At 34.1% G+C, this 15,786-nt stretch overlaps 1 protein-coding gene across 6 annotated transcripts in view; it reads left to right on the top strand.

The window, feature by feature from the left end:
- LOC127852809 (chitin synthase chs-2-like) overlaps positions 1–15,786 on the top strand; it is a 179,381-nt gene that overhangs the window by 123,352 nt on the left and 40,243 nt on the right. For 3 of the 6 annotated variants that reach the window (XM_052386801.1, XM_052386800.1, XM_052386799.1), the window contains exons 24-27: positions 63–221; positions 976–1,104; positions 1,539–1,689; positions 2,976–3,470. The exons of 1 other annotated variant lie outside the window; for it this stretch is intronic. In XM_052386801.1, coding sequence (XP_052242761.1) covers positions 63–221; positions 976–1,104; positions 1,539–1,689; positions 2,976–3,132 — 596 coding nt within the window. In that variant the 3' untranslated portion in view covers positions 3,133–3,470. Of the gene's footprint in view, positions 1–62; positions 222–975; positions 1,105–1,538; positions 1,690–2,975; positions 3,472–15,786 lie in introns of those variants that run through there. 2 more of the 6 variants (XM_052386795.1, XM_052386798.1) reach the window with 2 other exon arrangements.

Consider the following 15,786-nt stretch of genomic DNA (forward strand, 5'->3'; position numbering starts at 1 on the left):
GACCGTCGTTTCTAATTCGTTTCGAGAGATTGGATTTTATGGGCAATGACTCTTAATTTCAGTTGAACGGAAGATTCTTGAGGTAGGACAACGTTTAAAGAAATCTGTCTTGCACAAGATGCGCGAACACCAGCCGGAAGAGGAAGAATTCTGGCAGACGCTTCAAAATTTGTGTCTTTTGCCCCAGTCCACTGCGTATGGACTTGAGGAAGATCTTAAACGTTAGTATTTAAGGGGAATAACTCTGTGCATTTTTTTCAATGACGGGCGAAATCACTCTTACATGTGACGTAAATGTTAAACATGGATTTTCAAATGACATGAATAAACGTGGACACACGAAATATATCCATTCAAAACTGTACAAACAAGTACTAGTTAAAAAAGCATGACAATAAATGGAACATCATCCTCAAACGTATGTTATTTCAACTTCATTATGACTTTATAGCTGCCCGAGAGCGTTATTCAATCTATTGAAATGTATGTTAAGCAAACAATTATAAATTATATATGTATTCATGAAACTATAAACTGTCACCATGTAGAACGTCATTATTGGCCATTTTTGGCATCGAAGTGACAGTCCATTAATTTTGTTATTCTTCGCATGAATCGGTTTTCAATTAGAACAACTGATTCAAAAACATTTGAACGAATCATCGCTTAAATATTATAATACAATATCAAGCAGATTGTGTCCTCTGAACAAGACGAGCCATTGTGCGCGTGTTTAACTAAGTCATCGAGGGAGACTGAAAAGTTCGTAGGCGAACGAGGTTGACCTTCTCGGAAAAATGAACTAATAAAATGGACTTTAGTGTGTCACAGTACTAAAGCATTGTCGTACAATATGTTAAAATGGGAAAGCATTAATTTAGTAATCCCATTAATAATTTTTTTAATCCGTTCGGGCGACCAATAAACGTGATCAAATGCGTTTCGGAAGTCAATAAATGTGATTTTTGGTTTCAGGTGACTTGGGAGAGTTGCGAAATAAGTGGATCGTCATTCTGGCTGTGTTCAACACCCTTTGGATGGTCCTAATCTACACCCTCGCTGATCAGGGGAAGCTACTAAGTGTCGCCAGCAGTAATCCAGTCGGTAAGCGCGTAAGAGTTATCTCCCAAAAGTTTGATATGTTAATAAAAGTAATTATTAACACCGTTATATAAAATATGACATATTTATACATTATTTTTTTAACAGATATGCAATGCACGATCGATACTGTGAATGGGCATTATCCCAGCTTAACATTTTACTAACAAAATGTTCACTCTTCATTCTAAATCATCTATCGAATCATTTGTAGGTTCTGGTATTTTACTTTTACCATAATTTTCTTTTTACTTCCGTATACTTATTAATTAACACAACCATGGTTTGTAAAAAGTGTTTTCTTCAACACAATGTATGCACGTTTAAAACAACCAGCAAGAACGTTTAAAGTGACAAAAATGTACATGAGTTTCAATACAAATAGAAAACAATTCTTTATCTGCTACTTAATACAATAGTCAATTTCTGTTTTTCAGGTCTGGTAGTGCTTGTGGTATTCAGCTTTGTGCTTTTTATCCAGTTTATCGCCATGATCATTCACCGCATTACGACCGCCACACACTTCCTGGCACGCGCCCCCTACCGGTTTGGTGCTAAATACCGCACCGCGTGGGCTCTAAATGACTGGTATTGTTATAGTCTGTTTAAACACTAATATTCTTTACATAGATCTTTACTTTCAAAATAAAAGGCCTTGTATCGGTTCTAAGTTCTAACAACAAACAAACAAACACAACAACATCAACAACAATATCAACAACAACAACACCAACAACACACTTTTTGACGTAGATATATGCAATTTTGCTATTAACGTTTAATATCTTTATTGTGCACGTATTTTGACGACATTCCATTTTTGATGAAACAATACTACTTCTGCTTTTAACCTTTTTATTTGGGGAATAGATTAAGACAAATAATTGGGAATATTACTGACAGTGGTTGGTGGTTCGGTGGGTTGTTTCGCACAAGTTTCTTATATCATGTGATACTCCACGAGCCCGCAGGGTGAGTGAAATACAATATCTCACAATTAACGAGGTCAGGATAACACACCGGGACACCACTGGCATGTAATATTCCTTTAATCGTTCACCTACTTACCGATAAAAAAGTATACTCTTATAAATAAAGATTATATTTCAATCGGTCATAAAAATGTCGTGTTACGGATATGTAAGATACATTACCCATGATAAGTAGTCTGCTGTTGAACTTTTCAATACGGGAAAAGATTTCGTACTGTGAAATTTAGAATTCCTATCCACTAGCTTAACACCCCCAATATTTTGGTACGGATATGTATAGGTATATAATAAATTAATAAGGTATGTTCAGTAACGGTTATTAAGCCGTAAAACGCTACACGAACTCATAGCATACATACTTGTTATATGAATAAATCTACCTATTTTAAATTGACTATTCAGTTGGTGTTAAAATTGTATAATGGATAATGAATTATGTTACATTATCGCTTGAACAACAACAGGTTCACTGTTCGAAGAATATAATGTTTAAGTTCAAAACATTGAAACATATTCTGGGTGTTATCAGAATCAGTTATTTTTATGAAGTTAATTACATTCGACAAGTAAAGAATATATCAAAATAGTGAATAATAATTTGACATATGGCCTTAATATCCATTTAGGGGCCGTTTCAACGTGTGGCCGCTAGTAATTGATTCGTTTCGTTTCGTTTCTGACTCCTATAATTATAACGATCCTATTATGAATATTTTTATGGAGTAACGTGCTTGCCATTTTAATTTTGCTCTAGGTAGTTTCTCTAATAAAGAAATTAAATTGAAGAGGAACTAAGAAAAAAGTGTGTCTGCATTCAAGTTAATGCACATATTTCATATTTTGCTTTAAGATACGGAAATTCATTTACTTTATTTGATGCAGTGACATGCCAGAGGAAACAGAGGCCAGGCGGGCGCGCGCAGAAGCGAAAACGCAGGCAGAAGAGCGCATCCAGAATGGTAGATCCACTAGGGTGGCTAAACCGGAAGAGAAACAGCCACTGCTTCGGCAATCGGAAGACTCCATATACATCGTCTGAAACGGCGAGACACAAATATAATATTATACAATGACGACATAAATTGAATAGTGATATAAACATTGCACATTTTTCAATACAGAGTTGCCGTTCATTAGCTTTCATACAAAGACTCCGAGTTTGGATACGTGATCTAATTATTTCAATTATATATACTCATAAGATTATGTGTTTTAATAGTAACGTTTGATAAATGTATATATTAAAATCTATAGCATATATATGACATATATTACTGGCGTGCAATAAGTTTAAGCTTTATCTTTTCAATGAGATACATGAAACAAACATTATATATGTTATTAAATAGTGACTATATAAAGCTTGATTGCAATTAACTCTGACGAAATGTATTTAGATATAATTCGACCATCTTTCAAAAAATAGATACGAATTGAGAAATAGTTCAATAAAAAGGTTGGGTTAAATGTTCCTGTTGAGGACAGGTAAGTTTATTTGCTTAAAACGAAAACCCGATCCTCTATTCGGACATAATAAAAACGACCTGATATGGTTTTACTGTATGAGAGGCCATGTTTAGGCTTCATCGTATTGCAAACGCATCTGCATTCAAAATTAATAAAGTATTATCTCAGTTATTTACATTGATATGGACACCGTAGTCAAGATGATAAGCAATTATTAATGATTAACGAGCAAAACTTTATTATCCCGTATACAAGGATCAACATATTATCATGTTTTGCTTTAACATTGTGTAGTGTTCGCTGTTTAATCCCCCATTGTTTTAGGATATATACGTTAATCGTTTATATTATATTTACTAATTATGAGTAATTAGCGTTCATGTATCGCAGTTATGTAATATTAAGTATTGTGTAGTAATGTTTTTAATGAAATGTTTATTATTTACATGTTATAACATATTTGTATCGTTACAACTTTTCCATGTCATTTGTTGGTGATTGAATTTCATCTTTTGTATCTATAATATACATAATTATTGTTACAAATGAATAGTGCTCACTTTTAAATCAGTTATATGACTGTTTATAAAAAATATTTTTCTGTACTATTTATGATAAAACACTGTATCATTCATAAAATGTTCGCTGTTTTATATGTTTGTGTCTTTCTTAAATTAAGCTCACCTTTGTAAAAGCACAGGTTGAGACTTGCTATCGTCCTGTGTCCGCCATGCATCGTGCCCCCTCCGTCGCCAGTAAACTGTTTATTCAAACTACAAATCCCACTACACCGCTTGGCAGATTTTATCAAACCCTGACATGAAGTATCAATGGTGCCTCTTTTTTTATAAACCCATTTATGCCTAGCGTCTAGAACAAAAATGCCGTGGCAAACAGCGTAGACCCAGATGAGACGCCGCATGATGCGGCGTCTCATCAGGGTCTTCGCTGTTTGCTTAAAGGAATTAATGTAAGAAATATTCCAAATATAGAAATAAATATCCTAGACATCCCTAATTTTTGAAATAAATTGATCCAATTTAGAAGAATGGGAAAGTCCACAAGGCATAAATGGGTTAATAATACTGATCGTTCTGTGATCAATACTAGCCAGAACCCAGAGAATCACATGAATTATATAGACTTATAAAGCTATATCAAGCAATGTTATCCCCAGAAATAACTCTCTCAGACTCGTAGCTATGATTTTGTTATTTAAAAAAAAACTGCACTTATTTTGATCAAATCAAGCCTCTGGGATGAAATAAATTCACTGGGATCATACAATACATTTGCGTTTTTGATCAAATTATGCCGAACCCCATGAGTCAATTATTTCAATGGCCTTTAAATGCACTTTAAATAATTTATTAAATGTCATCTGAAACCACAAGGCACAAACTTAAGATATTTTTTATTTAAAATTGTATATACGTCTTCTACTATGTAGCATCTCAAAGCTGTCCTGTACACATTTGTTTCGAAAACTTGCAAAGCACGGAAAGATGGGGAAGTCATACGGTTCACAATGATCTCTTTGACAAAATGGCATAAAATTATCTTTATTAAAAATCAGATGTGTAATTTACTGGAAGGGAGTACTTTGTGTATGTCGTCTATTGGGTAACATTATTTAAGTGGACGTTTATAGAAACATAACTTTAAAAAATTCCACATGTTATTGCTCTCTGGTTTGCTGTGTGTTCTCGGTTAATGAGAAACTAATCAAATGATCGATGAGGAAGGCCTGCATGTTGACAATAAAATACAATATTCGCATGTTTATCTATATGAAATATAAAAGCGACAACTTTTATAAAAAAAATAAATGTAACGTTTATAAGAATATAATTAATTTGAAACATTGTAATGAAAAACAATCGTAGGATATAGTTGTCCTTTTTATCCTGGCTGCAACAGCATGTTTTGTTATTAACAAAATGCGAAAAAGAAAAAATCGATTTGCGATCATGATGCATTTTTTAGTTTAAAACACTCTGATAACGGGCAATTGTTATGATAATTACGTTGAACTCTGCACGACTAAGAATCGGAAATATATTTTGTTCCGCAACATGATTGTCTATCATTAAATACAGCGTACCTACTATAACTTGCTTTCAGGTACCAACAATGCCAAATTGCTGATACCATTTTTGGGGTCTTATTTTTGCTTTTAGTTCAAGTTCCATGTAATAGGGGATATTGCGTCGTAACTTTGAAATAGAGGTCGGGGGAAGGGAAAGACTGATTTATTTCTCAAAAAGTTATATTATTTCCACAGCACCCGTGTTATAACATTATTATGTGCATTCATCCGCCTTAATTTAGTTTCAGGAAAAGCCGTTAGTTGTTATACGAAACAATAATTATCTTTAAAAAAGATATTCGGCGTATATCCTGACTTTGAAAAAAAGGTAGACAATTTACTTTTCTAAGTAATTAAATTAAAAACAAAGGCTTAAGTATTGTGGTGTTCTTTGTTACTTTAAAGTCGCAAATCAAAAGCATGAAATTACGCCACGTAATAGTGCTCGTAAATACTAATTTTACTACGTGTGATCAAGTAATATCCCCACGTGGCTTATAATGAACTCCTTTTTTTCGTCATTAAAAAAAATTGATTAAGACGCAGTTTTCCTTTCACACATTTAAAGGGATGGTCAACCAGATTGCTATATATCAAGAAAAAAGTTCAAAAATACCGTATTTTTTACCAATTATTAGTTTATATTGATTAAAATATCACGACTGGTATATTACATTACTTGAAAAATTCCATATTTTCAGTATATTCGGTAATAACATTTAACTGAGTATGTCTAACAGGTAATTTGGAGAGTTCTGCTGTTGTCGTTATATTTTGTAAAAAAACGAGGATTGCTTATATAAAGTATAAAATACAACCTGTATTGTATGAGCATGGATGGCCGAGTGGTCTAAATGGGAGACTTTTTACTCGAAGACGCCAGGGGTTAGTGGTTCGAGCCCTGTTGTGGAATACATGTTTTTCTTTTTTTAAATTTTATTCTTGATTTTTCTACAGGAGAGTTTTAGATCAAATGTTTTAATTTTTCAATATAAAGCATTTATTGACGGTATTTTAGAACTTTTCTTTTTTTCGTGATATATAGCAATTTGGTTGACCATCCCTTTAAAGGTCTTACGGCATATGCGGCAAGCGTAGCTCAAGACCAGATTGCGCACTTGCACATTCGTGTCAGGGGCTGCGCTTTCCGCTATCAACCAGCACTCGAGGTTTCGTGGTATCTCCTTATTATCCTCCTTAGCATGCATATCCTGACACGACGGCGCGGATGAGCAGGTTGGACTGGAGCTTCGTTCGCAGCGAATTGCATTAGTCCCATTTCCACATGACGCGGTTCTTTAGAAATATCATTTCTTCTTGTAAATGCAATACAAACCACAATACTTTCCGATATGATGTTATTTATAACAAACTGGCAAATGTCGGTAACCTATTCTGGCTTGCAGGAAAGATTTTCAAACAAACTGACCGCGTGTGAGTTATTTATTGCAAACTGGCAAATGTCGGTAACCTATTCTGGCTTGCAGGAAAGATTTTCAGACAGCCTGACCGCGTGCGTCACACATGTGTGGCTAGATAATTAAACGATTTCCTTTCTATCATGGGCACTATACCGTTATGGCAGTTTTGTCTCAAAATGCAAGACAAATGGCATTTACCGATAGGTTTTCAATAATGTCTTTCCCTAAAATTCGTGTTCTTTCATGTCTCGAAAGCAATACTGTGTTATCAACATAAGGCGTTTATGTATAGTACATTCCGTCTTCCCCTGACGATTTACTGACCCAGCACTGTTCATGAAAGTCTTGGGGATGTGCAGAGACGCAGATAACGTCTGTTATCTACATGTTCGTCTCAGGGAAGTGTAACTAGGCCAAAATAAACATTCAGCTAGTAGTCAGCATTTCCCTACACTGATTTGTCTTACATCATATACTGCAAAGACGGGGTTATGTTTCCAATGTTTCAGAAGATTATTCTCAAATCAGCCAATGGAATGAATGGAGTGTATTCATTCGGGTCTGCTGTCGTTATGTGAAGGTCATTTAGGGGAAAAGCTGGGTAAAATATCTACGCAGAAAAAAAAAAACAATACGCAAACATACACACACAAAAACACCATTTTATTGGTTACAATATTCATCAATTAGTTTATCTACACATCTACAAATATTTACTTTATATAATGTATAATGACCAGCGGGTACAATGATCTATGTTCAAACCAACTGTTCTTATTGTAACTAAATTTTAAGGCGGTTTTAGTCGCAATCAATCCATTAACTAAACGTTTGTTCGATTTGTGTGTTTAGTGTTAAAGGTAAATAACATGACACTGACTCGATTATTGGCTTATTATAAAGACCATTTAAATACATGTTTATTATAGAATTTTCTTATGTAATGTAGCTAAAATAACAGCGGGAAATGTTTTCGTGTCAGTCGGGCACACCGAGTGATAGTAAGCGCTTGGTCCGAATGTGCACGTCATATGCGACTACTGCATAGGAGCGAAATGAAGACTTACAGCTCTACGCGCATCATAAGCTCGCGCGTTTTTAGTCTAAATTATCCTTGGTTAGTCAAGGAAACAATAGAAGCGATTTTCATTTAGATAAGTTGTTGTCATTTCTTGTATAAATCAAAAGACGTGCACGTAAACAAAGTTCCATAAAAAAGTAACATACCTACCGACCTACGTGCAATGAAACGGGCCGGGTTATACCAAACAATATATTTTCAAAGGATGGCCCTTATTTATATGTTTCATTTCATGATGATGAAATACAAAAGTTTCTAGTAGTGTTGTGGTAAGACAAGTACGAGTTTTTTTGCGCTTTGACTGTTATTTACATTAAAATGCAAAACAAATCATGACGTGATGTCGGTAACGCCACGCACAATTATGCGACTTCCACATTCTCAGCCATAGTTTCTTCTATTTTCTACGCATGTGTCTTTGTCTACTATTGCCATTTTAATATTTTGGGAAATGAAAGTACTATAATGTCATTGAAGAACGTACATGTTTTATAGAACACGCTCATAAAGACTTCATAAGTAGGGCACCTATTCTGCATGTCAAGTCTATTCCAATGAATGCTTGGTAAACAATGAATTGCATCATCTGAACGATATTAGGTAGCAACGATCTTAGATATTTTATTATGAGCATATTGAATTATTTATTGCAGAAATGATCATATTTATTCCCAGTATGAAATATATTCTTTGCTTTAATCATAAATATCTCTCACATTATATGTTTGTTATCAAATCATTGTAAACACGTGGATGGTCCACTTTTTGCGAAACAATAAAATGAAAAAGAACATATTAGTCACGTTTTATTAATAATCGTTGCAAAATATCTCACCAAATGAGATGATATGTATATTAAATCTAAGAAAATATAAACATTGTAGGAAATCAGGTAAAATAAAAGTTTACAGAGTGTTAACGTTAAAATGTTATATGGAAATAATACCTGGAAAAAACATCGCCTTTATACAGTAGATTTTGGTTACGCGATAAACTGATACATGGCAATAATGTATACGAGATATTAATGTTAGTTTATAACAGCTAAATGAAGCTTGTCTCTACGAAACATTACATGCTTTTACATGTTATTAGTTAAGGGATAATATGGACATCCGCTATTTACAAAATATCCAATTTCTAAGAATATGAATTCACCCGAACAGTGTATGTTGCTATCACATACTATGTGTAAACATATACTTTAACCTTTTCGACTTAACACACTGAATAATAAGTATAACGTAACAGAATATATCCTTATCATTATACATACACAGTTTGAATGAAGTTATTAAACGACGAATATTAAAGATCCATCGGATTGATTTTGTATACAGTTGATTAGTCTATAACGTGGAAATGTTCTACCAATTTTCAGAATTACATTACACTTTAGATATATTCGACCATACGAAATGTACGACAATGTAATAGCAGAAAGGCACATTCTATTACAATCACGTACTAAATTTTATTTCTATATCGTAAATAACAAACGTGGTGTGTGGTTATAAAAATGAACAATTAAAATGATTTTGTTTATTATGAATTACATCCTGTCAGAAGCACTGGGTATGTAGGCGGAGGGATATTGTTTTTGCGTTGTCCGTCCGTCCGTATTTCCGTCCGTCCGGTACTTTTGTGTCCGGAGCCATATCTTGGAAGTGCTTTGGCGGATTTCATTGAAACTTCGTATGAGGATATATGTGGATAAGAGGATGATGCACGCCAAATATCATTGTACACCATCCGTTATTTACAGAGCTATGGCCCTTTGTATCTTGAAACAATGCTTTTTAATATAAGCTTAGAGCTTTATCTCTATTAACACATGAGCCAGAGCCATGAAACTTGCCATAGTTGTTCTCAATTATCTGGGGGTGCTTCACATTCAACACCCATAATCCTAGGGGCCAAGGTCATGGCCCTTTGTATCTTGAAACAGTGCTTTTTAAATTTTAATATAAGCTGAGAGCTTAATCTCCATTTACACATGAGCCAGAGCCATGAAACTTGTTCTCAATCATCTGGGGGTGCTTCACATTCAACACCCATAATTCAAGGGGCTTAGGTCAAGGTCACTTTGAGATCAAAGGTCACAAATTTGATGAATTATTCATTATTTAGTCATTACTTTACTATGCATCAATGGATTCTGTAATTACTGTCCCCAATTGTTCTCCATTATCTAGCTGAGTGGCAAATATAAGATCCAGGTTGCTAGGGTCATGGTCAAAGTCACACTCAAAGGTCAAAATCACACATTTGGATTAAATATGACTTATTTCGTAAATATTCTACCATACTAAAATGGATTCTCAAAATGTCCTGATGTAATTGTTCTCAATTATCCGGCAGTGAAAGACCTATGTGTTTTTGACCAAAGTCAAGGTCACACATCAAAGGTCACACATTTGTAGAAATATTTATTATTTAGCCATTATTTTACTATGCATCACTGGATTCTTTGTTTTAGTTCTACAACCTTCCATAAACAAAATTTATTTGGCGGGGGATATCAATTAAACGAATTTGCTTGTTTTATATGAGTCTGATTATATTTTGTCACTCATCATACTTAACAAAGACTTGGTATTTATTATTTTATCAGTTTCCTTTATGTTTTGCCGGGTATACCACGAAGTGAATCGATTTAAGCCGAATTCAATAATATAATTTTAATAGTTATAATTTTCCACGATTTAAAGCAAAATGTGACCGATTTCATAATCATTGGATTGTGATATGTTTGTGTCTGTGGTTTGTAAGCAACTATAATATACCCGGAAACGAATCTGTTTCGTGTGTCTCTTCATAATTATAACCATTAATTCGCTGAGGTCGCGATTGAGGTATAAAACGCCAAATGTTTTAGTAAGGTAAAGTTAAAATAACAAATGTGGTTCGATTTGTGTTATTGAAGAAGAATGGTATCATTCCGTGGCACAATGTTGGCGTTGCTAAAGGTAATTGGCCATACGAATTGGGACTTGGTGATGACCAATAGTTATTGGCGTGAATAGGGACTGAAATAGTCACCGTCTCACTAGAGTTTTGCTTTGTTTTATATTTTAAAATGCCTGAGAGTTCTTTAATGTTCATAAAGTACTTCGGACGTGAGCGTAATTGTAACACATCGATGAGGTCATTAAAGAAAACATCATGAGGGTTCTAATAGGTCTACCAGCGTCTCACGACGCATGCGTTATTTATTTAACAAAAATGGTTGTTCTTCTCAAGCACATTTACATTTACCTGTAGCCTCGATTTTACTGGCAAATTCTGCCTTCTCATAAAGATAAAGGTGTGAATATTTAACTCCTCGTTGCTCCAGTATAGCCTTTAAGCGTGCGACTGGCATGGACATAAGCTCTTCTGGTTTCCCTCGACATGATGCCCAGTCGAGGATCCGTAGAACGATAATCAACGTCGCAAGGTACACGGGGAATAAACCCAACTTCATGAATATGGAAAAGGTGTGATAAACGTAGGTTCACTTTTGAACATACTGTTGCTTTCAGTAATACATGACAGCGGCCGATACGCGGACTGGGCCGAATATCAGTTAGCTGTGTTTTACTAGAACTAAACACACTTATCTGTTACATTCGGCGTGTATGAATACAGTTAATAACAAGGCGAGCGATGGGCACATTAAGCAGTTTGATGATGCAATACTGCTTTTGTTTCGTAGGCGAAGCACTTTTAGTATATTCAAAAGGGCAAATGGCCATAAGACGCTCTTCTCAGACCTCAAAGAAATAAATTGTTCTGCGAAGGTAATGTTCACAAGGTTTCATAATAGATTCAAAGGGATATTGCTACAACACCTGACAGGCATGTTTTAGAACAAACCACAATTATTTTTGTACTCTGCTCATATATCCTAAGATCACACACTTGTGGATGTTTTGAGACAGTTGTATGACAGGTAGATCAATCTTGTGGGAGTGTGAACGACAGTAACAGAAAGAAAACTGCACCGCCTCATACCGCGACCATGCTCTTTCAACGAACAGAAGACATATCTAACTCGTTGGGACAATCGTTCAAACAGTGGCCTATAGAGTGTTCACAAGCATTTTATTTAATTTGACATATTGACATAGTTTGTGATCTTATGCAATCATTTTTTAATCGGTCGGAAATTCTTTTAAATAAAGGTTCTAACTTGATTGATTGAAGTTGGGGTAAAAAATAATGCCTCTACAGTGTCAACGAGTGTTTTTCTTTTATTTGACCTTGCGACCTAGTTTAAACCACACACGATGCAGTTTTGAATTTGTACAAATGTTCTGACCAAGATTCATGAAGATTTGGCAAAACATATTGCCTCTAGAGTGTTCACAAGCTTTTCCCTTAATTTTATTTTATTACCTTGTTGTTAACCCAACATGGTCATATTTAGCCAATAAACCATTACGAAAAATGTTCTGAAACAGTTTAATGAAGATTTGATAATAAATTAAAACTCAAGACTAATCATTCTTTTTTATTTGACATATTGATTTTGTTTTTAAGCACACGTACCAAATTTCAAGCTCGGTCCAGAGTTCATTGGGACTCTTATTCTGACCCATTTTAATGAAGATTTAACAATAAATGTGGCATCTAGAGTGTTCAGCTTTTCATTGTATTGACAAAAAAACTTCTTTCAAATCCGGCTGAACTATGTTTTTTGATGAAAAAGTGGCTGGCACGTTTCAATTAACCCATATCCATTATACCTATATATAGATGTATTTATACTAAACCAATCTTTTTCTGAATTGATGTACAATCCCACTCTGTGCTTGAATGAAACTTGAACGTACATGTATTTTGTAAGCAAATAGACCGTGTTTGTGTGCAAAGAATGAGATTAATGTTTTGGTTTCCTTTCTTTTTTAACAAAACGATTAAAATATTTAAAATACTTAAAAAAGCATAAAGTTCTAAAGAATGTCACATGACACATTTTTTCCAAATGCATGTTCTTTTTAAAGCGAGATTATACGATTTTTTTATAAGTGTTAAATTGTAATATATTTATAAAATATGTTACAATAACACAAAATAGGCAAGAAAAATTATGCACACGAATTTCATAAAATGCAGCAAAGACAAATGAGCGCCCCAAGCCGTTTGTGACGGAGATAGTTCGTACATATTTTTCTACAATAACCGAAGCATTCGTCTTTTTATTAGGATCAGAGTAAGTGTTCGTGTGTCGTAATATATACATGCTGGCGAATTCGACTGTACAGACATTTTCGATTTCAGAATTAAATATCTGGCTTTTTTTCGCATTTTTCGATACATGTTCTTCTTCAATTTTATTTTAATTTATATTAAAATATTTATATAATAAGTGTTTTACACATTTTATATAAGTTTATGAATATCTGACAAAATCGTATAATCTCGCTTTAATTTAATGATTGTATTTCATTTTCTTTTAAATTAATTACTATTTCATTGCAAGAAAACATAAAACATATATGGGCACGTACAAATACTGTATTTTTAGCTGTTCAAATTTATTCGATAATTAGTTGTTAACTAAAACTTCTCAGATATTTATGTGTTCTAAATAAAATAAAATGCGGATCAAAATGTGTTAGGCAAAAACTTTCCAGGAAAAAACGAGATAGTCATATTGTGTTTGCAAGCTGGTATTAGTCGATGATATCCAAGACGAACATGTAATACATCAGAGCGGTAAGCTGTAAAGGAGTTATCGATGGCTTTACTAAATTGATCACGTCTATCTTCTGAAAATCGTTTATTTAACCATATGACATTGTTGGTATGGTATGCTAGGCGACTTGGTGAACCTGCCTGAGTACGTTTGAAAAAGTATTGTATACGTAAGGGTTGTATTGATCACGCGACAAGGCTGTATCCGATGATATCTGATATCAAGTAGGTACCTAGTGCCCCACTAACTACAGCAATCAATGCGTTGTCTTAGGTGTAACCTACAGTGATGAGAAACATCACGTGGTGAATTTGTCTTGAATGTTTGTAATGGTCGGGTCTGTTGGATGAACATTCGCATCCCCCATGCCCATCTCCAACCATCTCACACACACACCTCTTTTTAGTGGTTGCTTAAGTATTTGTATTGGGTTAACGATATTGAGAGTGAAGAGATACCACATGTGTTAACAAATACATTATTAAAATTTCATATGTATGGAATACACACTGCTGAAAGTTAAGGCCAGTGCGGAATTTCATGTACCGTGTTTCTACCCCACCCGTGACTTTGGGCCAGTATCTGTATACGTGTCTTTCATCCACATAACCTTTTTATTGTACATCTTTTAAACAGTTTGAAGCAGTTTTGTTTAAATTGGCATCTGTCGGACGGTAAACGTATTGACAACTTGTTTAATGAAGTACGAAATTTGTTCACTCGGAAACTCAAAGTGAACCCTTTCCAAGAAAACACATCGTAATTCATAATGCCTTCAGAACGTTTCTGTTATTTTAGCAGTTTTTATCCTCATATGAATAAGTGGGTGCTTTTAAATTTCAGAACCACATAATATACTCATTTGTCTTGTTAACAATACATGTACCAGTTTGAACAAGAATTTTGCAATTTTGCACTCTGTGCAAACTTGCTACATTGCACACTTCATAATTACATGGTGCCCGTTGGTCATGGTACACAATCTGAGTCTTCGCAAATCGCAGCTTCAAAGATCATTAGTCAAAGGCACGCACACACACACGAACGCACACACACACGAAAATCAAGCGTATCCTTTGAATGAAAAATGGTATAACAATAATGCATTATTGGAATGTGTGCAAGGATTTATTAATGTAGGTGTTCAATTTTCGTCTAGCCTATCTATGCTTAAAATGGCAGAAGACATGTCTTGTAAAGCAAAACGTGCCAATATATCTTTCCTGTCCTATACGTCCCTATACGACTATATGCCTATGCCATATTATAGGTACTTAAAGATTGATGATGCTAAAGTGATGCCTATTTTATTATAATTATAGATCGAAAATATGGGGGCTAAACTCTTTTGAAGTTGTAGAAAGAGTTCATATATGTGAATGTAAAACATTTATGTCAGCACGAATGTACTCATGTACAAATGCTATTATAAGTGATTGTGGTAGATATCCAGTACATTTTTATTCATCAATGAGAGTTATAAAATATTGGTTACGAATACTAGAAACACCATATTCTGTCATATTAAACGTGAAATGTAATGTTGAAATGCTTTGATGACATGTGACGCGTAAACTGGGTCACTTCATTACGCAATCACTTGTAATTCATTGGGTTTGGATATGTGTGGGAACAACAAGCGGTTATTAATAAACCATTATTTTTGCAAAATTATACTCAACGATTGAGAGATAGTGTTGTACCGTGCAGTGAATAAAAAAGTGTAATAGTTCTTCAAAACTAAAAACATACAATGGATTCAAAAGTAACTTTAAATTTGAGTTATATTTAAATACTTTAACAATCCGTAAATTTCGAAATGCATATGTATGTTTTCGAATTTCTTCCCCTTTGCACATCATTTAAAATGGCCTCTATTTGAATATTTAACGGGACAAAAGGTTCTTTTATTTTTGTGAAACTTATTTTGAAAATGAATTTCATTTTTTTTA

Source organism: Dreissena polymorpha, chromosome 12 (assembly GCF_020536995.1).
Source record: "Dreissena polymorpha isolate Duluth1 chromosome 12, UMN_Dpol_1.0, whole genome shotgun sequence".
Classification (NCBI taxonomy): Eukaryota; Metazoa; Mollusca; class Bivalvia; order Myida; family Dreissenidae; genus Dreissena; species Dreissena polymorpha.